The sequence below is a fragment of the Spermophilus citellus genome (assembly GCF_964194105.1).
Source record: "Spermophilus citellus genome assembly, chromosome: 5".
NCBI lineage: Eukaryota > Metazoa > Chordata > Mammalia > Rodentia > Sciuridae > Spermophilus > Spermophilus citellus.
The window spans coordinates 109,635,498-109,663,034 of record NC_138186.1 but is presented as its reverse complement, the minus strand read 5'-3'; the positions used below and the strand labels follow the sequence as shown (position 1 = coordinate 109,663,034).

At 36.2% G+C, this 27,537-nt stretch overlaps 1 protein-coding gene across 1 annotated transcript in view; it reads right to left on the bottom strand.

Moving 5' to 3' along the window:
* The window catches only part of GRIK2 (glutamate ionotropic receptor kainate type subunit 2), a 673,243-nt gene that overhangs the window by 642,177 nt on the left and 3,529 nt on the right, over nucleotides 1-27,537 (bottom strand). The window contains exon 2 of the mRNA XM_081296468.1: nucleotides 25,281-25,687. Within this exon, the coding sequence (XP_081152594.1) occupies nucleotides 25,281-25,395 (115 nt within the window). The 5' untranslated portion in view covers nucleotides 25,396-25,687. The remainder of the gene's footprint in view (nucleotides 1-25,280; nucleotides 25,688-27,537) is intronic.

Genomic DNA, 27,537 nt, shown 5'->3' with positions numbered 1-27,537 from the left:
TCAGATTAAATTAATTTGATTAATGTTTAAATGATAGGGAGACCTTTCAGGCATATATTCTCTTCATTTCCCCCTTTGTTTTTTTTTCACTTAACCTTTTTATGAATGCATACGTATAACTTTACATAGATGCATAAGCATACTTATGTGGATTCTCCCCTCACTTGTTCTTTTTTTCTTTTAAAATTTCGTTTCTTCCTTTAGTTTTCTCATGTACATCTGCATTCCCCACATAAATCCGTGTTCCTGCCTCTCCAGACACCATGTTATCAAGCAGTGGGCTTGTTTTATATCTGGGTAATCTCATGGAGATCTATACTTAATTGTGCTTGGACCTACCGATTCACAAAGACTCACACAGACATAACACATGCACATATATTTATACCGGATGTCTTGTCACTGCTGCACAAATATAGGAAAAGTTATATTATGTGATATATTATATATAATTATTTCTTGCATTACTCATTTAACATTATCTTTTGGAAAGCCCTACAACTCATCTAGTAGAGTCCTCTTTTGGTCATTTTAATATGATATGATATAATATATGATATGAATATATCATCTTTTATTTGGTGATTGTCCTCTTAATGCAAATTTACTGTATTTCCATTTTTTTGCCAGAACAATGTTGAAATAGATATGAATTTGCCCTTATGAAAGACAAATTTGTTCTAGAGAGCTACTGTTCAAAATTTTTTTAATAGTTAACAATCTCGTATTATGCACTTGGAAATTTGTCAAGAGGTAGATCTCATGTTAAATACTATTATGACCATAGCCATATGACAAAGACATATGGCTATTGGGATTGAGAAATCTTAGCCTTTTATAATACTATCTATGATCAATCAATATTAGTTCTGAGTATTTATCCCAAAGTATTGAAATCAGAATCTCCATAGCATTTTTTAACCCTTATGTCTTTATATGTGCTTCTTTTGTTCCTATGGGTTAGAATCTTATGAGTATATTGTTTGCATTTATATATAATATATATATATACACACACACACATATACATATACATATATATTTAATTTTAAATAGTACTGCCAGATTGCTTCCAAATTAAGCTATATTATTTCACATTTTTCCTAGCAGTGAATGAAAGTACCCTTTTCCCCAACATCCCAGACAGCCATTTCTGCCAGGCTTAGTGTGAAGTCATATATCACATATTTTCAGTTTGCCTTTTCCTGACTGCTAATAAACTTTGAACTTTTTACACATGCAAGTTGGCAAATGCTGTTAAAAATAAAGAAGTTCAGTTTCTTCTCCATTTATGGATACCCTCCTAGGGCTTCTTCATTTGTTTTTCTTGACTGTAGTCATAATAGCATTTTACATAAGATCTACCCTCTTGACAAATTTCCAAATGCATAATACAAGATTGTTAACTATACACATAATTTTGAACAGTAGATCTCTAGAAAAAATTTATCTTTCATAATTGAAAATTTGTACCTGTTGAATAGCAACTTATCATTTCCTTGTTCCCCCAGCCCATGGAAACCACCATTCTACTCTCTGCTTCTATGTGTTTAATTGTTTTAGATGCCCCCATATAAGTGTAATCATGTAGTGTTTGTCCTTCCATCACTCTTATTTCATTTAATATCATGTCCTCAATGTTTGTCCATGTTACACATATGGCAGGTTTTCTTCTTTTTATGGTTGAATAATATTCAGTTATGTGTATACCATATTTTTAAAAAAAATTTATCTATCTGTATATGGGCAATTAGGTTGTTTCTGTATCTTGGCTATTATGAAAAATGCTATGATGAACATGCAAATGCAAATATCTCTTGGAGATTCTGATTTCAATACTTTGGGATAAATACTCAGAATTAAATTGATTGATCATAGATAGTATTATAAAAGGCTAAGATTTCTAAAACCCACTAGCCAAAAATTAATAATAATAAACCAATTAAAAACAGGCAAAAGACATGAGCAGACATTTCTCCAAAGAGGACATACAAAGGACAAACAGACACATGAAAAGATGATCAACATAACTAATAATGGAGTAAATGCAATCAAAGCTACTATGATATGTCACATATGTTAGTTATTATCAAAAATAAAGAAAAAAATTATTGGCAAAGATGTAGAGAAATTGTAGCCCCTGGGCACTGCTGGTAGCACTGTAAAATAGTGCAACCTCTATTGAAAACAGTATGGAGGTTCCTCCAAAAATTTAAAAATAGGGCTTGTTGAAAGTATACTTAAGAATAAGTTTAGCTGCCTCACCCATCTGAGCAAAAGGGGATTCCCTCTGGGCACTCAAAACCAAGGCAATCTAAAAATAAACTCAGCTGTGTACTAGTAAGAGTCACTGAGAAACCAAAGTTGGAACTAGAGAGTCTAAGAGTACTCCACACAATGTATCTTATTCAATTTGTTGAAAATGTGCCTTGATGTATCATAGCCAGAGTAAGAAAGATTAAAAAAAACTAAAACAAACAAACAGAGACTGAAGTTCATTGGGGGAATTGACTGAATAGTCAGCACTGCCTTAGAACTCTTATATTTCAGCATGTGCTGAAGTGCACAGTCCATCTGTTCTGTGGTAGGATACATCCCAAATGGTAATGATTTATAACTGAAAGAAGACCAAGGTATTATGGCAACGTGAAGGCTCATATGAGTTCCCACAAAAGCCATTGGGGGAAAAATGCACTCTAAATCAATATACAAAAGATGCTAGAGTTCTTAATGATATCTACAGATATATTCACATAATTGGTTTTCCTGGTTGAATTGTACTGTTGCATAATTTGGAGGAAATATTTATATGACATTAAAATCATGTCACTTGAGTTTCAATGGAAATGAAATATTGTGAGCAGGTGATTTAATTTATATTCAAAAGTGTCTCTTCATCTCTTGTTCTTTTTTTCTTTTTTATTCAAGGGTAGGGGTGGAGTAAATATGAAAGCCCAGGAGCATTTTCTGCCAAGAATATACTAGATGAAATTTAAACTTGAAGTATTTCTTTAAAAGGTCTGAACAATATAGGAGGACTTCATCAGGTAGGTCATAAAACTGCTAAACATTGTAAAATCAGAGCCGTAATGATGTTCCAAATTAGCTTCCCTGAGGAGGGGATTCTGGCCGCAGCCTTTGTTAAGTGCTGTAATGTGTAGTGAGTAAAATGAATTATTCATGTAATACTTGAGCATACTCTGGGAATTTCTGAAGGACTCCAGGAGAAAAACATGATTTGTCTTTCAGGTGATGAGAAGAGGCTGGATCCTGAATTCAAACCCATCACACAATCCAAGAGCAGCTTGCATTGATTTCATAACTTTGAGAATCCCCCTCCCCCAGTTAAAGTGGAGGAAATATAATTCAGTCAAATGAGTAAAAGCCTGTGTTGATTATGTGAATACTTTACTGAATTCTCAGAGGTGAGACTCCCATTCCTAATGCCTGATATGCATATGGCTTGCTTTTACAGAGCACACAACTGCTACTATTTGTGTATGTGAATTAGTTTTCCTGTAACAAGACTAGAATTACATTTGGAGATTTAATTCAAATTAAGTATTAATAATAGGAGCAACATTTTTAATGTCATCAAAAAAGTTTCATCAGTTCCTAGAAGTTATGTTGTCAAGAAGCATCCTCCCCCTTCCTACATACCTTTAGGTTCTCACTACAATCCCCTCATTGAAATTTCTGTCAATTTTTTTTTCTAAATTGTTACCACTGGAAGGGAGGAAATCTAAATGAGAATCAGTGCTCATTTACTTGAGGTTACTTAAAATTCCTTTAAAAAACATTTTTTTTTTCCTTAAGAGACCATACAACAGATGTCTATTCCCTTTTCTTTGGAAAATTGGTAGTACAAATGGCCTGGTTATACTTTCAGAAGAGCTGAGCTTTATTCAAGATATGACTTGTACTTGAGTGTTATTTTGAAAAAGATCCTCTAATAAAGAATTAAGAAAATATGAATCCAAGATGATTCTGACTTCAAAACATTACTTAGAGGGCTAGGTTTCACTCAGTAGCAGAACATTTGCCTAGCACTTGTGAGGCACTGGGTTCGATCCTCAGCACCACATAAAAACAAATAAATAAATTAAAGGTATTGTGTCCATCTACAACTAAAATATTTTTTTAAAAAATTACTCAGTAATGTAGTATTCTTTAAACATTCAAGACTCATGTGCTTTTGTGAATGAGAGAATATTAGGAATGTCTTCCTCTCAAAACATGTATTGAGGAGCACAAGAGCTTAAGCAGGAGGAGATCTATACCAAGACTGGTTTTATATTACCCTTCATACCTTTTGATCCCCAATACCTTCTCTTCCATCCATGTGACCAAATCCTAAGTATTCTCTAGGTGGCAGAAGTTAGAGTCATTCTCTATGCCATGCCAAAGAGCTTACTAAAGAAAGAAAGACAAAGTTCTGGGGTGAAGCCTTTTGTGTCCTCGCCATCTGTCCAAAAATTGGAGCTCCTTGGAGCAGGAAGTGGCATCAAATCAGTCACGGGTTACACCAGCTGGTAGAGGCCAACCAAACCTTACAGTCAACACTTCCAAATCTCCCATGATGAAATGTGGACTTATTTCACACTCACCCCAGCATGTCCTCTAAGTGAATAGGGCAATCCATGGAAGCAGAATGAGGGAAGAGGAAGGAAAGGGGCCCAATAAGTCTGGGTTTGATGACACTGAGCCCTGAGCACTGCCCCAACCTCTGTTCCTACATGCCTATCGCTGATCTGTGGTTGTCTTTCTTGATTTGTGCCCACCCAGATTTTAGGAATATTATGCTTCTGAGGACTCTAGTCTTTTTAAGAAATCTAGAAACTAAGAAAATAATCAGTTGGTCCCCAACGTAATGATGGTTTGACTATCTGAATTCAGTAGAAACCATACTTTGAATTTTGAAATTTGGTCTCTTCTTAAACTAACAATATGCAGCACAATATTCCCTCTATGCTAGGGAGGAGCAAGCTGCAGCTCCCAGTCAGTCATATTATCATGAGGGTAAACAGTCAACACTCCAGAGAGCACTCTATTGCTAAATTATGGTATTCAGTAGGTTATGTATATGAAATGCAGCTCCAACTTGTGATAATTTGTAGTTCCAACTTATGATAAGTTTATCTGGATACAACCTCATAATAAAAATAATAAATAATAATTCCATATTTTTTACTTCTCAAAGTTTCCAGTCAAGTATAAGCTCTCTGAGGGCAAGAATCACATGTATCCCTGTTCACTCTGTAAAGCCTATGGCTAACAGAGCAACAGGTTCAGTATGGCTATGAAATACTCTCTCATAAACCGGTTAACTAGTGGTTCCAAACTTTAGTCAGTATAAGAACCATGTCTTATTAAAATACTTGATTGTTGTGAACCATCCCCATTTCCTGATGCAGTGGGTGTGGGATGGGGCCTGAGAATGTACACTTCTAACAACTCCCCTAGTATTACTGATGCTGCTGGCCCAGAAAACACATTTTGAGAATCATTGTGTTAAACCACATGAAACTACCAGATTTCTAGATCCCAAAAGGCCAACATTAGCAACTTCATATTATACAATCCAGTATGCTTATTAATTAATAGTTACAAATGAATGGCTGAATATAATTTAGGTATTGACATTCTTTCTTTTTGCTCTTATGCAAAACCAGCATAAGCAAACATGGAAGACTAGAAAACACAGGTTCTAGAGCCAGGCATACATGCATTTAAATACTCACTATGACTCTGACACTGACACTTACTAGATGTGAAGCCCCAGGTAAATCACTTATCTTCCTAGAGATTCTGTTTTCTTACCCTCTAAAACAGGAATGATGACAGCTTGTTTTGAAAACTGAGTGAAATAATATATGGAAAACACAAGCACCTGGCATGTAGTGATACTTAATAAAGAGTAACCATCATTATTGTCAATTTCACAATTAATATTATCAATCTCAACACTGGGCTATACTCTAGACATTAGAATAACTCATATTCTTCTGTGTGTTTTCTCTGTTAGAAGTAAAACAGAATTGGGGAAAAATATGCTTGACGGTTGTTTCAAAAGAACCATCATTCTTCCTGCTGAGGAAAATATTTTTCTCAGCAAGTGCAACACCCACTTTTGTTCCAACAGTGTGCTTGGAGATTCTTACATTCCAGTAAACAAGAATGAAATTCAACTAAGTGCAACTTAAAAGTTTTGAAATGGAAGGAGCAAAAGACAATGTCAGAAGTCTAAACCAACTTCATATGCCTCAATATTCAGGACATTTGGAGCAAGTTACTTATTCTTTCTCCAACTGTTGTATTTGTGAAGAAAAGAACAACAACAACTACTTCATAGGCTTATTATAGTGAATAAATGAGTACTACATATGCAAATGTATATACAATGAAATGTGCTAAAATCTATTATGTACTCAAGCAATGAGGCAAGACAAGTCTCAACCATATTATTCCAGTGTCCCTGTAAATCTATCCATACCTTTCATATCTATGTGTTGACTTAGGATCCACAAAATATGGGTCACTATAGCTATAGGGACTCTCTAAATATCTCTAAGTATCCCAGCCATCCATGTATGTCACCAGATATTCCTCCCTTGCCTGTGCACATGTCTGCATGAGGTTTTAGTTATTATATAAAGCTACTAGTTACACAAAAAAGAAAAAGCTATACTGAGAAATGTATGGTGATAGGCAGAAAGAAATGGAAGAGGTTCCTGGAAAGATGGAAGGGTAATAGGAATAAAACTTACACCAACAAGTACAACAGATCATTTGCTAAAACAAAATAAGAGAAACAATTAACCACCTTAGTGCCTACTCTGAGAAAGAAGAAAAACAATAAGGCCATCATAGCTGTCCGCCATAATGAGTCACAGAAGCTAAGTTAGAGAAAGAGCAGTGTTAAGATGCACAAGAGACTCTTCTTTCCTAACATGGGCATAGCTAGTTAAGATTCACCTCTTGCTCTTAAAGGCTCAGGAAGTCATGTAGCCATGATGATATTAAAAATAGCACACTCAATAAGTTCCAGTAAAATTGTAAATTCCCTTAGCATGTCAAGGTGACCTGTTACTGGGGCTCTCAACTAAATGAAGGAAAAATGGAGAATAGCAAGGGTTTAGGGGCTCATTTTCTTTTAGATTTCATAAACATCATTTTGCAGACACTGTTTAGAATAGCTATTTCTCATTCAATTGATGTTAAGAGCATTGAACTTTTTATTATGAGAATTTAGAGAAAGAGGAATAAACAGAATAATTAATGAAAAGGATTTACCAGAGGTAAAGAAAGTGCCCTCTTTCCCACTTTTCTCACCTGCCCAACTATCAGCCTCAAAGAGAGTCCAATCACCATCACAGAATCCCCTGGGACAGATCAAGTGGACAAGTGCCTTCATGACCAACATGACGAAAGGAATAGGAAAAGTACAGAACAATGATTTGCAAAACTTAGAGTTTCAGACTTCTGCAAAATAATATTTTTATTCATAGAAATCTGAATCTAAGGTTTTATTAATATTAGTGGGAAAACAATCTTCATTCCACACCTTCATGCGTAATCTACTACCCGTCCATAAAAGGGCTGTTAAAGTCTGCAGAGATCACTTTTTAGAAAAAGACCCTTCTATCTGCATCAACAAAAGAATTCTTTGTACATCTGTGGAGATTCTCAGATTACGTTAGAATGGATAACAGAAAGACAAACACTTGCTAAAATATTGTCTGTTATTTCCAGACTCTCTATAGCAAAACCCAAGCCAAGCAGCACAGAAAAGCTTTAACACACTATGCATTTCAGCGGCGGCAGCTCATAGCTGCCACTATAATTACAGGTGCCAGCTTCCTTCCTCCTCAGATCTGTGGATAAAAGCCTAGGGTTGAATTTGTGTGTCAGCTGCACAGAAGATGAAACTAGTAGTCAATAAACACATACAACTCTGCATTTGACAGACAAGCTCTTATGGAATATTGAGCTAACCTACTATTCAACAATTCCTCTACACCAATTTTTTTAGGATAACAACAAAAGAAAGGATATTTTTGTATGCTTAGTAAGCACAGGGACTTTATTTTATTTAATGCCTACAATGATCAGGTAAGTGAGGGGTTCTTATTTTCATTTCTCAAATAAAAAGTGAGATTCAAAGTCTGAGTAACTTGTCTAAGGGTCACATCTTGTAGTTGGTAGAATTGGCCCTGGAATCCCAATCTTTCTGAACACATTTTCCAGGCTTTTTCTAGATAAGTCTAATGGCTCCTGAAAATAGTAGACTATGAGTAACTAACTGGTTGTGAATTTTATAATTTGGAAAGACATCTCAAAACTGAAATATGAAAATATTCAAAAAATAATTCTGTACCCACATCATTTTAGGAGGAGGTCCAATGATTAAAATTTATGGTTCCATGTGGCTGTGGCTGTGCATCTGAAAATCAGAAAATACTAAAACTCATGGGCAACTTTAAATATTTTAGGATTAACATATAAGTGTAAATATAGGACGAATGTTTGAAGGGGGATAATATAGCAAATCAGGGAACCTCTAGAATTTCTGTCTTATTAAAATGGGACTGATAACATTTGTGCTGAGGTTATACACATTCTATACAAAAATAGGAATGATATCCACATAAAAATTCACTTTCTCAGATATATGTATGTAACCTTCAGGCATTTTTGCTGTACTAATATTGAAACCACTTATATCTTTATAATTAGGCCAAGAGGGGTCTCCTTTCAATGATGCTGGCTTCTCCCAAATACAGAACCCAGGACAATCACCTTGAATTTCCTAGTGAATAGATGTCACTATTCCTAGTGAATAGTCTGTCTCAGAGGTTGTAGCTACAAACTTTCATGCTATTTTACTAGCAACTTAGGGAGATGTACACAATATTTTAAAATATAAATTCAAATTAATAGAACAAACAAATTCACTATTTAAAAGTATACCTCTTAAAGAAAAAGAAAAGGAAAACTGGGTAAACTCACCTAGCAAGAAACCCTGAGGAATTACCCATTTCAAAATGTTAATTGTTATGTGGAAGTGGCTTTTGAAGTTCAATTTAATTTCCTGAAAGCTTCAAACAACTCTATTTCCCTACAGAAAATAATTAAGCATCAGGGATGATAATGTGATTAGCAAGTAAGACATCTGGAATTTGCTTAGCAAATCAGAAAGCAAAGAAGAGACTGCTGTTCAAACTGCTGCTACCCCCTACCCCCACCCCTTTTCTCACCTCATCAGTACCAATACTGAGGAACCATCAGAGGAAGCAAGCATAGAAGGGAAGGGCAGGACATGCTGGAAAGCCATAACGCAGCATATCTAGGAATTCATAAGTTGTTCTTGCCTCCTCTACCACTTGATCATCACTAGCCTAAAACTGTAGAGAACCTCAGAAATATATAGATGTCTCCATATAAAGGTTTGCCCCTATCTCCACAGATCATGAGGGTTGTGGTTACTTGGTTACTATTTTATGCATGTTCTTGCTTCATTCCAAGAATACCTTAATACAATTGTTAATACCATTCCCATTTCCAAAATATGGAAACTAGAACTTAAGTCAGGCTCAAATTCAGGTGTAAATTTGACTGTCAACCTAAGTTCAAGACCCTATAACAGATAGATCAGTTAATATATGATAAACATTGATATAATAGAAATTCAGACACTGTTAGAAATGGTTATGGAACAATACTTGGTGCCACAAAAATGTTTATAATAAAATGTTAAATGAAAAAAATTAACAAAACATGTATAATGAGATCAAGGGCAGATGTGAAAATGCTACTGATGGTGACATAATGAGTGTTATTTAGTTTCTTTATAATTCTCTCCATATTTTCTATTTTCTTTAATAAATATTATTCATTATTTATTTTGCTACTTTCAGAAACTAAATATTTTTGCTTGTTTTAATTTTAAAAAGGCAATTAATAAAAACAAAATGACAACTGTTGTAATGGCTGAATAGTATAATTACTGGAGGTTTTACTTTCACTTATACACTTCTTCCTATTTTCCAAATGTGCTACAAAGTATTACGTTACAAACCACTCTCCCCCTGCCACACACAATATTTAAAACTGTAAAGAGCTCCATTATGAAACGTTTAATTGGACACCTGTTGTAGAAACTTCCAGTTGTTCTGCAATGTGCCTTCTCCATGTCTTATTCAAGGATAGACATTGAGCTTTTCAGCTGAGTACAATTCCTATAAAAGGGACTCAACCCTCAGCTACCTATGCACTGAATAGGAAGTGTCCATTTTGCTGTTGGGAAGATGGATGACATCACTAAAGCTCCATTTGAAATTATGAGACAGGACATATCCTAAGGATGCCAGACAGCTGGAAGCACCATGGAGCTCAGAAAGCTTCAAATTTACCACACTATCCCTGAACTACCCAAATCTAGAGTTTAGAAAATTGAATATCTATTTTGTTTCTATTTACATTCTGGAAGAAAGAATTTATGTTTTACCACTGAATCTGTATCCTAATTAATATTGTATCTACACACTTAAAATAATTTAGATTAGCTTTCTCAAAAAAAAAGACTATTGCATATGATAAGAATAAATGTACCACATATGACATCACTTTGATGTGACAAGAGGCCCAGCTGAGTATTTCTGGTGACAGGAGCAGTAGAGAGATTGAGCACACAAATCTCAGTCATTCTAATCTGATGTCAAGAACTGAATTTCCGAGTCAAGTCCTCAGTGGATCACATGTCTTCGAGACAGATGCAAACAAAAGACTTTGGAAATCCACTGAAGAGGCAGTCATATACCTCCCTTCATGAGAGAATAATTATTTACACTTACATACTTCTCTTGCACTTGTCACATGGCTTCACAATCTTCTTTTCTGTGGACACTTAAACCTGTAGACTATGGTAGTCTTGATGCAAAGACCAATTCATTTTACTTTCAAATTCTTAGGACCCTAGTCCCTAGCCCTGTGTCTAGCATTAATAAACATTTAAATATTTGTTATATGAATGGCTAAAAGAATGAAAAAATTTTTTAAATTATAATTTTGATTATTGCTTGCTGCTACAAACCCAGACATGAGAATATTAAAAATATATAAATCTTACAATATGAACTATAAATATTAGAGAATAATCATCTTTAATCATATATTAAATTTCTTAGAATAAAAATCAGTAAGATGATTACTTAATTCTAACAAGGAATTGAAATGAAATATTGAAATAAAACCCATGTAGTAGAACTTCTTGATTACTCTCAGAAAAAAAAAAAACACAATCAGAATATCACTAGGTGTCCGTACATATTTCTAAAAATAACCATATTTTAGAAAATTTTTCATATTTACTGGAAACTTTCATTATGTCTTTCTTTCCAATTACTATATTACTTCAATACAGTAATAAACAACCAGACAGGACACCAATGTTAAATAAATATTTGGTTAATTGAATCAAAATTGAAGTTGAAAATAGTTGATAGGAAGCTTTCAGTATCTTCCTTCAAAACCATAACATAAACTATCTTCCTTTACAACCATAACAAATTATTACTTATTTTATGGTAAATACATTTAGCTTTATCTCTCTTAAAAACTAATCCTGGAGAAAGAGGGAGAGAGTGAGACACTTATACTGAATAGGCTTTTTATTCTTATTAATATATACTTTGTTTTTATATTCAAATTTCACGAACTTATACATAAAACAGAGTGTCAATAAATAAACTTGATTAGTAAATAAATTATCCCCACAGCTCATTTACAAAATACAGTACTTTTAAATGATAGGTAAGAGTGTATCATTGTTTATATTAAAATTTTTAATATAGTCTGGTGACCTACAAGGAAATTTAAAATGCAGGAAATTCAAAGAATTTGGAAAATTTGGAAAATTCACTTCCACTAATATTTACTTGTGGATATTAAGTTTAGTAAAATCAGAGGTCTTACCTAATGATATGAATGAATATCCTTGTATAAATGTAAATTTACTCATTTTAATCTCTATTGTGAATACTCTTTTACAACCTATATGTATATGAAAATATCCTACACCAATAGAAATATTTATATCCTACACCAATCAAAAGGCCAAAGTTATAGTAATTCTAGAACTAAAATTACATAAATTTTAATAAAACCTACCGTGAAATTCATGCCATGCAAAAGGATTTTTCATAGATTATCTTCCAAAGAAGTCAACACCACTGAATATGTTTTCTTGAAATCACACATTTACATGCTTTTGACTGATAAATTCTCTATGAAATATTCATTATTAAGAGAATTGAAATATTTTGACACATATTGTTGACCATACATGAGTCCAAATAAGAAAATTTATGAGGAACAGTAAAGTTAAGTTTGAAGAGTTTCTTCAGTATTTACCTTAAAATTACCATTGGCATGTGATTATGTTTATTTTATTTCTTTGAAAATCTCTAATAAATCTACAGTCATCCTAGTTTTAAACTGTAATGTAAAAAAGATATCTCCTATATATAATGCTGTGTAAAATCTGCCAGATGGCAAGTTTAATTATAAGAATATATTTAATAAATTTATGTAGCTTACTTAATAATCAGTCAATATGGAAAACAATAATAATCTAGACAGATAAATATCTTTTTATTTTTAATATTTTTAATATTATTTTAAAGCACATATGTGTAATTTTTGAGAATATACACCTGAAACAAATATATGAGCATTCTGGTTTAATTCTAAATATAATGTCCAAATTACATCTGCTAGAATTATGACATAACAATGCCCTAGGGAATATAATTACACGAGTGATGATGGGGATGTGGTGGCCAGGATATTGCCCAAGAGATTTCTAGGAATACCAACTAGGCTGGCCACTGTTTTCTGCCTAAATTCTGGGCCATTATAAATTATTCAGGGCAACTTGATAAGTGCTGGTCCTCTCAATTACAGCAAATATTTGCTGGAATTTCTTTCTGATCTATTAAAAATGATCTATTAGGGAAGTTGAAAAGGAAAAGTCCCACACCCATACATCATCTTAGAAATTATTTATAAAACAACACCTGTTTAAGCAACTGTTTAAGTTATGGGGTTGGTTATGTGAGCATGATTCTAAATGCGTAAGTTTGATAAAGGCAATCTTTCAGTTGTTTGCTGACAGCCCCCAACACAGTGCATTCTGTGAGGAATAATAAATTTTCCAAGCCCTAATAACTATCTATAAAAATTGTTTTGAACAATCTATTCATGACAATCAACTACCAAGTCAAAAAGCTAAAGTGCCTACCCATTATAAACAGAGGAAATGTAAATTTAGGTAAGAGTGTATCATTGTTTATATTAAAAATTTTAATATAGTCTGGTGACCTACAAGGAAATTTAAAATGCAGGAAATTCAAAGAACCTTGGAAAATTCAAAAGTCAAAAACTCCTTAGGATTATCTAGTTCAGTGCACATCCTCAACCTGCCTGAAAGTCTTGTTTCATTTTGTTTCTTTTAAGTATGGTTACTAATAGTTTAGGGGTTTTTTTTGTTTTTGTTTTTGTTTTGTTATTGTTGCTGTCATTTGTTTGTTTTGTTTTTTTTTTTCAATAAAGAACCAAGAGCCACCTGAAAGAACTGTGCAGTTGTCAGAAAATACTTAGGAATAAATTCATTCAAAGAAATAAAAGATCTCTACATTAAAAACTATAAAACACTGGCAAAAAAGAAAAATTGAAAAAGACACAACTACATAAGAAGATATCCCATGTTCATGGAAAAGTAAAACATCCTAAACCACAGAATAGTGTTTTATCTTCTAATGTGCAACAAAGCTCAAAATCTGATCAAGGTCTCTAGTCAATGATTGAATTTATTTGACAATGTGCATATCTGTTACTGACCTTTTGGACAAGGCAAAACTTGATTTACATTTTAAAATATAGTTGATTTTAGTACAGCAAAAAGAAAGGAAATGTATCTGCAGAACAAGCTGAGGATAAGTTATAGGAACATCACTTCTATTTCCTGAGAGATCAACCCAAATTCTCAGGGAAAGATGATTAAATAAAATTCTGGTCCGGCCTTCACCCACTGGAGGCAAGAACTAAAAACTACTATTATACACTCTAATATCAGCTGTGCTGTGACTTAGGCTACTTCCAGGAGTGGGAGAGTCTAGAATCAGGTTTAAAATAGGAGAGCATTTTTCAAGCATTTAATGCATTCTTCCAGTAGATTAACATAAAAATCCAGAGACTTCCTCTTTTCCAACTCACATCTTTGTAAATTACCTAATTATTCAAAAAAATAACCTCAGCAGCTATATTTTTTCTAATATACCTCACATTCTAAAATTTAAGAAAATAAATTTCCAAATATGAATTAAATTGTAAGTATAATACATTTTTTTTCAAGTGGTTCCTTGAATTCTCTGATATGATTTCATTGCTTGGAAGAATGGGTATTCTCCTGTCTCATTTTTCCCCTACCTGTCTCTATGCTAAGCCCCAAAACACTGTATCCTATCCTTTATAATAGAACCAAAAGTTAGCTTAAAGGCATTTATTTTATGGAAGAATAGTGAGGCTGGAGGTTTAGGGTGGCAACATAGTCTGTTCTCCCTTAAAGAGTAAGGCCCAGAAAGATTGCATAGACAGCTCCTTGATGAAGCAGCCAATGTAACCATAGAAAAGTGTCCAATGATACATTTCAAGCAATTGTAGCATATCAGAAAGTTCTTGAAACTTTCCTGAGTCAACACAAATGGGCAAAATTCAGTCACTGGCATGTCTTTAAACTTTGCATAACAACTAAAAGTTTATCATATGCAACTGAAGGATGAAGTATATATGAAATCAGGCATGTTCCAGAAAATGTTTGTGTACATAAACCAGAACTATGTACTTATAAAATAGAGAAAAAATTTAAAGCACAACACTTGGAATGACTGCTTTGCTAATTACTCTTAGGGATTTCTTTTTTGTCTTTACTTTTAGGGATTTCTTTTTTGTCTTTACTTTTGGGGATTTCTTTTTTCCCACTTATTTCCTGGATATTTGAGAATAACAACAAAAGTCTTATATAAAAAAGAAAAATAAATCAAATTGCATAGAACTATTTAATCAAAAGAAAGTTTATTCTCAACTTGTTTGTAATAGCTTCAGGTGCATTCCAAGAAATTCTGTTCAGTAACTTAGAAAAGCAGTTTGTCTTAAAAGTTTGTGTACAATTTAAGAGATTGAATAAGCAGTGCATAGTGGCACATGCCTATAATCCCAGCTCTTGAGAGGCTGAAGCAGAAAGATCACAAATTCTGTGTCAGTCTGACAATTTAGCAAGATCCTGTCTCAAAACAACAGCAAAAAGAAAGGGGCTGAGGATGTAATTCACTGGCAGAGCATCCCTAGGTTCAATCCCCAGTGCCCTTCCTCCCAAAAAAGAAAATAAGCTAAAATTGAAAAAAAAAAAATTATGAGAGAATACAAACATACAAAGTAAATAAACAACCACAATTTCAAAGAATTTTTTCTGCTAATAATCTCAGAGCTCTGGAAAGATTCCTATTAATTCTGAAATTATCTTATTAGTTAAACAGATGGAAAGTAATACTCATTCTTCAGAAAAGGAAGTCAAAGATTAGTGAGATTTAATTAATTTCCCTGATTTATAACTACTATATGACAAAGTCAGAAGTAAAATCTGTATCTGTACTAAATTCAGGATCTGAGGCAATGATCTCATCTAGAATTAGAAAAATATTACTAATTATGAACCCATTCTACTGAAAATGTTTTTAATTTTAGTTTAATCTTAAATTCTGATTAAAAAGAACTTTATTACATAATAAAAAATAAAAATGATATGCATGATTATTAATTATATTTACAAGTAAATATATAATATTTCAGTTAATAGAGCTCCCTTGGAACCAGGAATAAAACATTGAAGGTAAATAAAACATTGGAGGTCATTTATTGTATCCCTCAAAGAAGCAAATAGTACTTTTAAAGTATCTTCCAATGGATTTTCCTTGAAACTAACTCATACTTTTCTTTGCTTAATCATTTGATCTGGCCATGTGCTAAGAAGACATTCCTTTATCTTCCTTCAGAATTTGCTTAGGAAGTATCAGAATGATGCTTGATTTTTATATGTTAACCTGATTGCACCATGAGGTACCCAGATATTTGGTCATTCATTAGCATGTCTGTGAGGGTGCTTCTGAATGAGATTAGCATTTGAATCTTGAATCAAAACCTCAAGAAGCAGATTGTTCTTACTAATATGGGATCGTTTTATCTGAAGACTATGATTAAGACAATCTGTAATCTCAAAGAAATTTTTTTTGTATTTGTGGAAAGCAAAATCATGGCCATGTCCATCCTAGAAAAGTGTTGTACAACTAAGCCACAACCCCACTCCACAAGGACTTCTTAAAGGTTTCAATGATCAATAACATAGGTGGGTCCTTTGCTTGCATTTCAGTAATAAGAGAAAAGAGATGCATCTGTTCTTCATAAAATGCTAGCACTGGACCACAAAAATCACTGGACTGCCTGTTGCAGACCAAAGACTTTCCTGTATGTAAACTCCTACACACAGGAGTTTAAACCCTGCAATCTAAATATAAACTCTATAAAAGTGAGGCCTTCTTTATAAGCTGGTCCACTGTCTCAAAGCTCAACTTCTTAATTTATACCCAAGTTCCTTTTGGGGGGCTAAGCCTTCCACCAATGATGCATTTCTCCCTCCCTTTTCCTATCACACAGTTTTTTTCCAGGCCCTAGTCAGTGTCCCATTACTCCTATAAAAATTCAATCTCCTTTAAAGAATAATTGTATATCTTCTTTGTATTGCACAATTGGTATTCAATATGAATATATCTTTTCTCTTTCACTGGATTACAAATTCCTTGAGATCAGAAATTGGGTCTTAGAAATCTATTTTCAAGACGCATGACACATAGTATGTACTCAATTACATTTGTTTAATTAATAGATGTGACAGAAGTTTTGATCACTGGGAAAATAGGACTTAAGCAGGCATGGGAAATTGATAGGAAGAGAACTGCAGGAGTTAAAGAGAAACCAAGCAATGAGATAATGTCCTATGAAAGTAAAGAAGGGGGAAAGAAAGTAGACAAATGCCTAAGGTAGCAATCGAAACCTATGGTTCTTCCTAAAACTAATGTAAAGCATAGGGAAACAGAGGCTATCCTGAAAATAAAAGCATAATTCAGAAAAAAAAGCATCACTAGATTGGCAGTGAGGGTATTTGTGTTTGGGTCTAAAATTGGACACTAAATAGTTGTGACTCAGAACTATATAACTGCTTTTGGCAAGTCATCTCTAAACTTAGGCTATTAGACTTGCTGATCTCTAAAGTCCACTTTGGATTAGATAATCTAGGATCCTCTACTTTTCATTCATCTTGAGAGTACTCTTTTCATTTCTTCTGGAGAGAGAGAGGGACCTAAACACACCAAGAGTTATGATGCACCAAATGCAGGAGATTCAGTAAGTAACAAGAAAGGCAGGATCAAAAGGACAAAGTAACATAGACCATATATCTATGAATATACTGAAACTTCAGAAACAGAATTCTTTAATATCTGCTTTGTTTATTTGATCACTTTAGCCAGGCAATATTCCCAGAGTGATAGGTCAAGAACTTAGAATGAGACTGAACTGGAGACAGAAATGAAAGCTAAAGGCAACACCTTCCAAATACTTATTTTAGTTCAATGATGAAAAATTAGATGACTGATTTAAAAGGAGGTGAAAAGCATTAAAGATCTTTCTGATTGAGAGGAAGTATGCCAATGTAAGAATATCATCAACATCATATTTTAAATAATCAGATAGCTCAAAGATTTGGACTAATACAAGCAAACAAAAAAAAATTCACAAAGCACTGAGATGTCTAGCAGTAAATATAGAACAGACTATGTATCAAATGTCATTAACTTCTCTCTTTTCTCAGCCTCCCATTCACATCAGTGTTAATCACTCAGCACTCCCTTAGGCACCCAGTTTTCTCTTTGGTATCTGAGCATCTCTGTCACAGACAGAATCGATTGATCTAATAAACTCATCCTAACTCTATAGTCTTGGGACTATGTGCTCTCTCTTCCAGAATATATTTGTTTTAAAACAGGTCATGGGAGACAGCAAATGCTGAACCAAAAAGAAAGACTGATAGAATTAGATGTATCTGCAGGGAAAATATCTGAAAGACACAATCTCCCCAGACGCTTTTGGATCTTCACATGTGGCCCTGCTGTCTAGTGACCCAGCTCTACAAAATCCAGAAGAGAATGTTCAGTTTCTCGTTAAGGAAATAAAGGGCTTAAATTAATCTGTAAACATAAACCTAAGTACCACATGCTATATTTGAATATTGCTGTCTTTGAACAGGAGACTCAAAGCCCAAATGCAAAACTAAAATGAATAATAAAAATCCTACAGGAAGGTTTTCAGAGTCTTCTTTAATCTTGCACTCACATTATCATGGATAAATTTTATCAGATTAGCTAACTGTCCCTTTGAAAATATAAAAATATAAAGTGGCCCTAAGAGTATGTGGCAAATAAGCTTTACTCATTTATGGATCAATGAGAAAGAAGACAAGCCTTAGAGAGAAAGCCTTAGAGAACCTTCTGAATGTGGGCTAAGCTGGAAGGTGAAAACAGGTGACCTCAGGGCCACATTCATCCTGATAAATGCTTTTGGTTTGCCCAATTTGAGTTTTTTAAAAAGTCTTCAAAATTGTGTATAATTAAAATTGTGAAAATTTGTGTTTCAGGTCTATCTGGAAATATCAAAGGATCTGTCAACATCAAGTAGTCAATTTCACATGACAAGAGACAGTTAAATGAATAATCTCACAAGAGACTGAGGTTTGGCTTTTACATGGAACTGACTGTACCTGGATTTTTCCAATGTAGAGCAAGAAATTGCCCTTTTTCAGGGAGGCAAAGGAATTTGAATGAACTAAAATATTTAATATGATTGCAAAAGTTTTAGCGAGGAAAAAAATCAGGATTACAAAGACAATATAAAATACCTTGATAGTTATTATTGTATTAAAACTGCAGAAAAAATATTCCTTTACTATCTGTAAACTTTCTCTACTATAAAAAGCTTTGTTTATAAGAAAAAAAATTATCAGTATCAAAACTTTCAGAGAAAAGTAAAATCTAGGTTATTTTTTAAGTTGCAGAAAAGAAAGGATTTATCATTGACACCCTCAACACACTGTACACACGCAAAGATTCAAAATGTCATTTGCTTTTAAAATGAGAGATCTTTAATTCCATTTATTAAGTCAGCTCTTAAAAATATTTCCTTATTGAAATTTGGTCCTAAACCTAGGTTCACAGTACACGATGAAGGTCTCAAGAAGGCTTATTTAACCTACATTAAATCTTGATAATGCATTAATGAGTCTTTTAAAGGGATAATTTTAATTCCCCAATCTTCAACCATAAAGACTATATAGTGCTAATCTGCCTTGCCCTTTCAATTAAACTTGTTAAGGGCGTTCTATTTAGTCAGCACCCTGAATAGGCCATTAAAATTCTTGTTCAGTAAGAGTTGTGTTCAGTGCTCTGTTGTTTTAAATTCCATTAAATCCAAATGGTCTTTATCACCCCATGACCACTGTGACTTCAATCAGCCAATTTAATTACCTTACAAAATTGTCAGCAGAAGCAGCAAAGAAAAACAGGAAGCCCTATGACGTTATCAGATTGAAACCTTCCTCTTCAGTGTTTAATCTAGACTAGTCAATAATGATGTTGTGCACCTACTTCCTTCCATTTCATCGACTTTTGACCTTCCCTTTCATGCTAAGATTGAGGGTTTAAGATTCTTTTGGAGGACTTCTAATACTTTGATAAATGGACTACAAATTGAAAGTCCTTAGAAGATAAAGCTTCACTACCCAAATGAAAAACAATCAACACTTATATTTCAATATATTATACTATGCTACTGAGAAGGTCTCCTGCATACCCCAAGTTCTATGCATGCAGTGGACTAATGATTTATGCATAATACATTTGAAAGAAAGTGAACTACTTTGGGCTCTGATGATGCATTGAAATTTCTAGGAAATAAGTGTACCTGGGGCTACAGTAACACAGCAAAATCTCAAAACCATAAGGAGAAAAGAAAGTAATTTCTACCATATTAACCCTAAAATTTTTCCACAAAGAGCAAAACATTTTATTTATCAGAAATCATGATAACAAAATGGCATAAAATATTATGTCACCATATCATAGACAACACTTAATTTTATGGGGAATAGACTTGAAAAGGCTCTGATAATCAATGAGACATTCTCATTTGATCTTTGATATTTTCCTCTTTTGTGTGAAACGAATTTACATTAACTTTCCTGTGCTGAGTAAATGTTTAAACAGTGTCATCTGAGGATTCAGGGAATGAACACACTACGATGATCACTTGCATTAAACCCAAAACCAAAACTTGTCTCAAAAATAGTCGCTGAGGGATGGGATTGTAGCTCAGTGGTAGAGTGCTTGCCTGGCATGTGTGAAGCACTAAATTCGATCCTCAGCACCATATAAAAATAAATAAATAAAAATAAAGGCACTGTGTCCATCTACATCTAAAAATTTTTATTTAAAAAAAAATGGCCACTGACTTTTCACTTCTGAGAGATAACCTCACAAAGCCAGAAAATGTGTTGAGTTTCCTATGCCTCGGTGGAGGAGTGGTATTTCTACAGGACAGAAAGATCTCTCTTCAGTCATTTTCTGAAAGGATTTCTCCTCTGTTGATGGATCACATAATTACTTGAGACTTTAAGAAAAAGCAAGAACTTATGGGAAAAACTGATTTTAAAAAAAATGTGCCTGTTGTGTTGGCGATTTTGGGAAAGATCTCCCTCTCTTGCATTCCAGAGCTCAACTGAGCAGGTAGGTGTTCGGTTTTATCTGTTGCAGATAGTGGTGTATATCACTTCCCCATCCCAGCCTCCCAAGAGTCAGTTTTCCTGCTTCCAGATGTAAGGCCACACCTCCCTCCCGCCCACTTCACCTCCCAAAGGAAGAAAAATCTCTTTCAAAGAACTTGTGGAGAGTGGCAGCTTTCAAGCTCAGTCAGTTCATTCACATTCCTCGATGGTGCAATACATCTGCTACCAATTATTATATCTGGGAGCACATGGGATGCCCAGAAGAATAGGGGAGTTTCCCTATGAACACTTTCCGTTGCTTTTCACATAGTGGGTTTTATCTTGTGCGCCGCCCCTGACCTGGGTGGCGGCCTCCACCTTTGGCGAGTGTGAAGGGCGGTGACTGCACGCTGTGAGGTGGACGCATGACCCACGTGCAGTATCTAAGAGATCCCAGCGCTTTAGGGAGGGAAGACGGCATACCGCAAATCTTTTAAGATAGCCGCTCTACCAGCTTCCTCAAAAGTTCGGTCGCAACATCAGAAGGTAAGAAAGTGACCTCCCATATACTCAGCTCCTAGAAAAGAACTATCTTGGAAAACTGCCCAGAAGTTTGAAATAAAGTTTGGGTTGATGGCTTTGCTCCTAGCTTTCTAAATTCCAATTCGTGTCAAGGCTGAATAATAATTTGATCTGGAAGATCAGAAACATAATGCTTGGGGGGGGGGGGGGCGGTGATTCCTTAAAGATGATGCTTAAACATCATCTTCCCAGACTGAGAGCCGGGATGCCAGCCCGGTGCAATGCCTGAGGAGGCTTCTAAGCTTTATTCGCGCTTCCCGGGGCGAGGGTCCGAGCAGACCCAGAAGGCGGAAAAGAAGGACCCTCTAAAGCAACAAAAGAAGAAACATTAAAAGCCCAGTTGCGGCTTTGGACCCCGAGACTGGAATTAAGGGCCACACCCCTCGGACGGAAGGATCTCGCCTCCGCCCTCCACAGCAGCGAAACCGGCCTGGAGCAGCTGCGGAGGAACAAAGGTGTCTCATTTACATAGCGCTGGGGCGCCCCGGGACGCGCGGCACGAGAGGCGCCAGGGCTCTGGAGAGGCCTGCCTCGGAGAGTTGCAGGCTGGGCTCCCAAAGAAAGCCGGGGCGAACGTCTGAGTTGGCCTGGGGCGGGGGAACTAAGATGCATCTAATCCCACAAAAACATGCCCGCTGGGTGGGGCCGGGGAGAAGCCAAGTTGCGCTGACTCTGGATCGAAGGCAGTGGAAGGGCCCAATCCGGAGAGAGGCGCCCACCCTTTCGCTTGCGCGTCCCTTTCGCTTGCGCGTCCGCAGGTGACACTTGACAAGCCCTCTGGTGCTTTACTCACTGCACCCGGCTGCCTTAAAGCTTTGGAAAAAACCCTGGGTCAGCACCCAGAAGGTGTTTGCTGAAGAGCAGGCCACAGTGCGCAGCCTGGCGGGAGTCAGGCCTCCGGTGGGAAGGAGGCGTTCCTGGGCGGAACTGCAAAGTTTTCTTGGGCACTAGGAAAGAGTAACGTTGCAAAGTCGGAGACTTGCTTCGCGAGGGCGTGCGTGCCCGCTGTATGGTGGTGTGTGTGTCGGGGGCGGGGGGGGGAGAGGGGAAAAGGCAATGAGAGAAAGGGGAAAAGGTTAAGGGAGGGGAAGAGGCTGCGCCAGCAGAAATGGGCGGGGAAGAGAAAGTATGCTGCGAGGGTCAGCACCCTGAATGCGGGCTGCTCCTAGCTCCACTAGCGGTGATAGGAGGAGACAGGGTCGAGTCACAGTTCCAATAGAGACAAGGGGAAGGACTCTACAGAGCTCCTGAGGGTGGATTTCTACAGTCAGCGAGGAAGGGGATGCTGGCGTGGCCGCCAGGCAGGGCTTCACGGTTGCCATAGTGCCGGGGCGGAAGCGCCCGGCGCTTGGCAGCTAGTAGCCTCCCGGGGGTGAAGGATGGAAGGACTCTATAGGCTGCCCTTCCCCCCGGGGGAGGCGGCGGGCCCCACCAGCACCCAACTGCCTGCCACCGCCCAAGAGCAGCTGCTGTACTACCATCCCCGACCCTTTTTTCTTCCAGGGCACCGGGCCTGGGATGAGGCACAGGCTCCTGTTTAGAGCCAAAGTTGAAAATAATCACTCTCAAATAACTTAGACTCTCTTAACCAACCATCCAATCCACTCAGAACATGTTTTCCACAGAAGAAAATAAAACTCCCACCGTTGCACCAAAATAGTCCCCACAGGGAAATGTTCCAGTGATTACAATGTACATAATCCTTCCCCACAACTCAGGTCAAATATCAGAGAAAATAGATCTCCACGTGGAAGATGTTTAAAGTTAATATAAAAAATAGCAAGTTATTTAGAGACTGGACTCTTGGTTTAGGGTATCAAGGTACTAGTGTGGAGGTCTTTTCCTACTACCCTATTTCTTAAGAGTATTCTTAGTTAGAGTTAGTCTAGGAAAATGTATTTTTGTGTATGTGTCAGCTCTTTTGGAAAGCTGCTATACACTGTACTACAGTCGCCAAGATTTTTAATATGAAGATATGAAATGATCAGCGAATGTAACAATCTAATGATTCAGCAAATATTGTGCTGCAAGACCAGAGCAGCAATAATTAAATCTTTAGAGTATTGGTGTCAGTTTTTCGGCTCCAAGTCCTGCCCCCCACCACCCCGTCCAAAAACACTAATTCACACTTATTCACAAAAACACACCACAAGATTCCTCAGAATTCTACATAATACTCAAAATTTCACGCAAAACTATCACACAGTAGCACTTACCATATTTGAAGTAGAACTGCTGAAAACACAATTTCCAATAATATAGGGACCTGTTTAAGCCTCTCCAAAGAAATAAGCATTCCTGTAGATGCTTGTTGCTAAGAGCAACATACTTAAGTACCATCCAAAGACAAAAAGAAAGCAGGGAAACTACATCTAAAATCTATTGTTTCTTTCATCATTATCAGCCTTCTTGACTACATATGTCTATAAATGTGTCTATTGAAGTGAAAGGTGAAGTTCCCTTTTCTAACATGTGAAAGGACCTCTACCTTATTTCTACAGATTCTATGACAGTTCATGTAAAACACACACACACACACACACACACACACACAGGAAAAATAGAAGATGCTGTTGGTGTTACAGAAGATTCAAGCAATCATCCTTTGCTTTAAGTTGTACTTAACAACTTAATGCATCCACTTTTATTTCAAAGACATACACTCAGAAATATATGGTTTGGTGCACTCTTTGGTCTAAATCCACTCAAACTGACAAAAGAGGCGCCTCAGTGTAAGCATTTACCCTGTTGGCTTCCTCCTCTCTTGCCCCTACCTACTTTAGGGAACTTTATCTAATTCAGCTTCTTACTAAAAACTCCATTGGCCATGAAGAGCAGCTGAACCTTCCTACACTTAATTTCCTCCAAGCAAACCTGACCAGGGCTTGTATTGGAGTCCCACTGTTGAGATTTTTCTTCAAGCTCCAAAGAAACCTTGATTCCTAGGAAAGCACTAAATTCTCCTAAAATGTAACTATCTCAGGTCCTTTATCATGCCAGAGTGAAATAAAGATGCACACTAGACCCAGTACACAATTTTCTTACCCCCCTATCCCCAGTTACTACCATACATCATCTATTAGTCCAGGACTCAGAGAAAAGCTGTGAACAGACTCATCAAGTTAAACAAACAAACAAAACTGTCTTATGGCTATTTCACTCCAACTGAGCAGAGTCCTCCCCTTAAGGAAAGCCTTGAATTTTAGGATACTTTTTAAAGCTTCGCAACCCAATAAGGACACAAGCTAAGAAAGCTTTGGAGTAATTGAAAAAGCTCTCCGACAAAAGAAATCAAATGGGCTAGCGCCTTTTTTTTTGCACGTGAGGACTTGGTCTGGGCGGAAGTGGACAGAAGCAACTCCCCAGAGTTACCAGACACTAATTCATCAGCTCTGCAAGCTAAGAGGCTCGCAGCTCTGGTGCTCACTTTTGTTCTGACCTCGCAGCCCTCCAAGCCAGAAAGGCTCTGGGGGAGACAGGCAGACTCGGAGGCTGGTGGAGCCCTTAGCGTCATCACCATCTCTCTGGCTTGCTACTGTGGAGAGGTGAATGCAGCGACCACTACCATACATTGACATTCCCTTCACCTTCCCGCAGCTAAAAATAAAGATACAAGAAAATAAATGAAAGCACGAGGGTTCTTTCAAACCGGGAGGCATCAGAGCACTGAGTAGGTTGGAAAGCACGGAGCCCACCGCCAGCCTGAGTGAACCCGCCTGTTTACATCCGGCTGCCTCGGAGCCGGATGCCAGGCAATGGGGATGGGAAATCTTACCAAATCTTAATACATGTGTGGTTCCTTGAGAATATCCAATCCACAGTAAACAGAGCAGGAGTTTAATGGAGCGCCTGAAGACTAGATTACTTAGAATCGGGGAAATAATCTTCATGGTGTTTCTGTGCCTACACGCGCGGCACCCACTTCCCCGATCTAGCGTTTGGCTCCCGGTTCTGGCTGGAATGAGGATGCGTCGAGTGGTAGCCGCAGACACGATCACGGCATGGTCACAGAAAGAGGAAGGAGTCTCCGCTTCCCAAACCCATTAGCAATCGCTGCATGTTCTTCACTCACTGCGCCAAGGAGCAACCTTCCACTGCAAGGGATGGTGGGACATCCATGTTAGTCGGGGAGCATCCGGCAGAAATCCAGCACGCACACCCACAATGTCCGGCCGCGCAAGCCTAGGGATGCAAAAGAGGAGCAAAATCAATAGGAAATCCAGCCTTGGATATGGACGAGGTGTTAAGGGCTTGACAGTCCCAGTACAAAAGCCGCTTTGCTCGCAAAGGTTTTGCCAGGCCCTATTCTACTGCACTGCTGCACAGCTTCTGACGTGAAGCCAAGATTAAGTGAGAAAAATTGAGATCGCTGCTAGCCTGTTAAGGCTCTCTGCCAGTGAGCTTCCCAATACCTATTATGCAACCGATCTGATAGCCCGCCTTGAGTTGTAAGAAAGAAGTCGGGATTTATTTACGTGATGAAAATTGCTTTGATTTTTCAATAAGACACTGCTAAAAGAGTGACTGGTGTGTGCAAGCAGACTTCTTAACAATCAACTGATGAATTTTAATAAATGACTAGCTAAATCAAAGAAGTCACTTTGCCTAGAAATTGTAAAAAAAAAAAAAAAGGAGGAGGAGGAGGAGGAGGAGAAAGAAAGAAGAAAGAAAGAAAGAAAGAAAGAAAGAAAGAAAGAAAGAAAGAAAGAAAGAAAGAAAGAAAGAAAGAAAAGCTCTAAGGAATTTATTGTAAATAAATCTAACTTGTGGATAGGTTGAAAGAATTGCTTATACTTTTTAAAATTTTGACTAGGAATGAATATACAGTGGGATGCAATTGTAGAGGTAAATGCAGTTTTTAAAAACTTGAGTGAAGCATTTCTTGATTACTAACCAGAGTGAAGAGAGATTTCTTCAAGTGAACTTTTAGGGGAGAAATGTTAACTTAAAATGAGAATATTATATTTCCCCACTCACTATAGCTCATATAAAATAATTGTACATATATAAAAGACAATAAAGTTTTAATTCATGAAGCAAACTCCAAAGGACTTTTATGCTAAAATTTCTTCCTATTTTGGTTTTTGGATTTTTATTCTTTAACCGGTGGAATATGGGATCATAGCTTGATCAACATTGAGTGTCAGAGCTTTGTCTCAAATAATCTTATTATTTGTTAGTTTTCTGTTGGGAATACTTAGAGTGTCCTCTCTAGGCTTGCATAAGTTGCAATTTAGAGGAAACAGTAAATATTTTTATCACTGAAATAAGTAAATATAAGTAATATCATATTGAAAATACCCAGTGCTAGCTAGAATTTTATAAGTAAATACTAACATGTATAGCATGTATAGCAACTGTTAATATTTTTAACTGATTAAGCAGCACAAAAGGCAAACTATTGAACTTCAACATTACCATTAAATAATTTTTTCTTAACCAAATAATAGGACATAGGTTAAACCTTATGAAAACTTATGATCGTATATTATTTGAAGACTATCTAATTTTAAAAATAGTGATATGAGTACTATTTAAGTCCTGTTATGTTTCTTCCAAATAGCATGAAAACATAATGTCTCCATTCTATTATAGTAATTTTTCAATCTGTATTTTCTTAAGACATTACAAAATGCTGATTCGAAAAGGAATCTACATTTTGCAAAGGCACTTAGTGGCATTGATTTTTTTAAGATGGAGACATAACTGCAGTGTCAAAAATAAGTATCATGAATGGCTAGTTCTGCAGTCTAGCAGGCAATTCAATCAAATAAGTCGACTATTTGAGCACTTTAAAAGGAACACCTAGTGTTCAAAACAAGGGTATCTAGCGACTCCTTCAGTCCATGTTTAAAATATCTCTTGTAAAACATGTACAGCCCAACATGTTCTATCTTGTGTTTGTTGTCTCATTTTATTCCATTCTGTTTGTTCATTTTCTTTTTGATCCTAGTAGAGATAATAAGGACTGCCAGGCAAAAATAAATATTCTTAGTTTTTCCATCTTCCAATGCAATTGATATCTACTACCT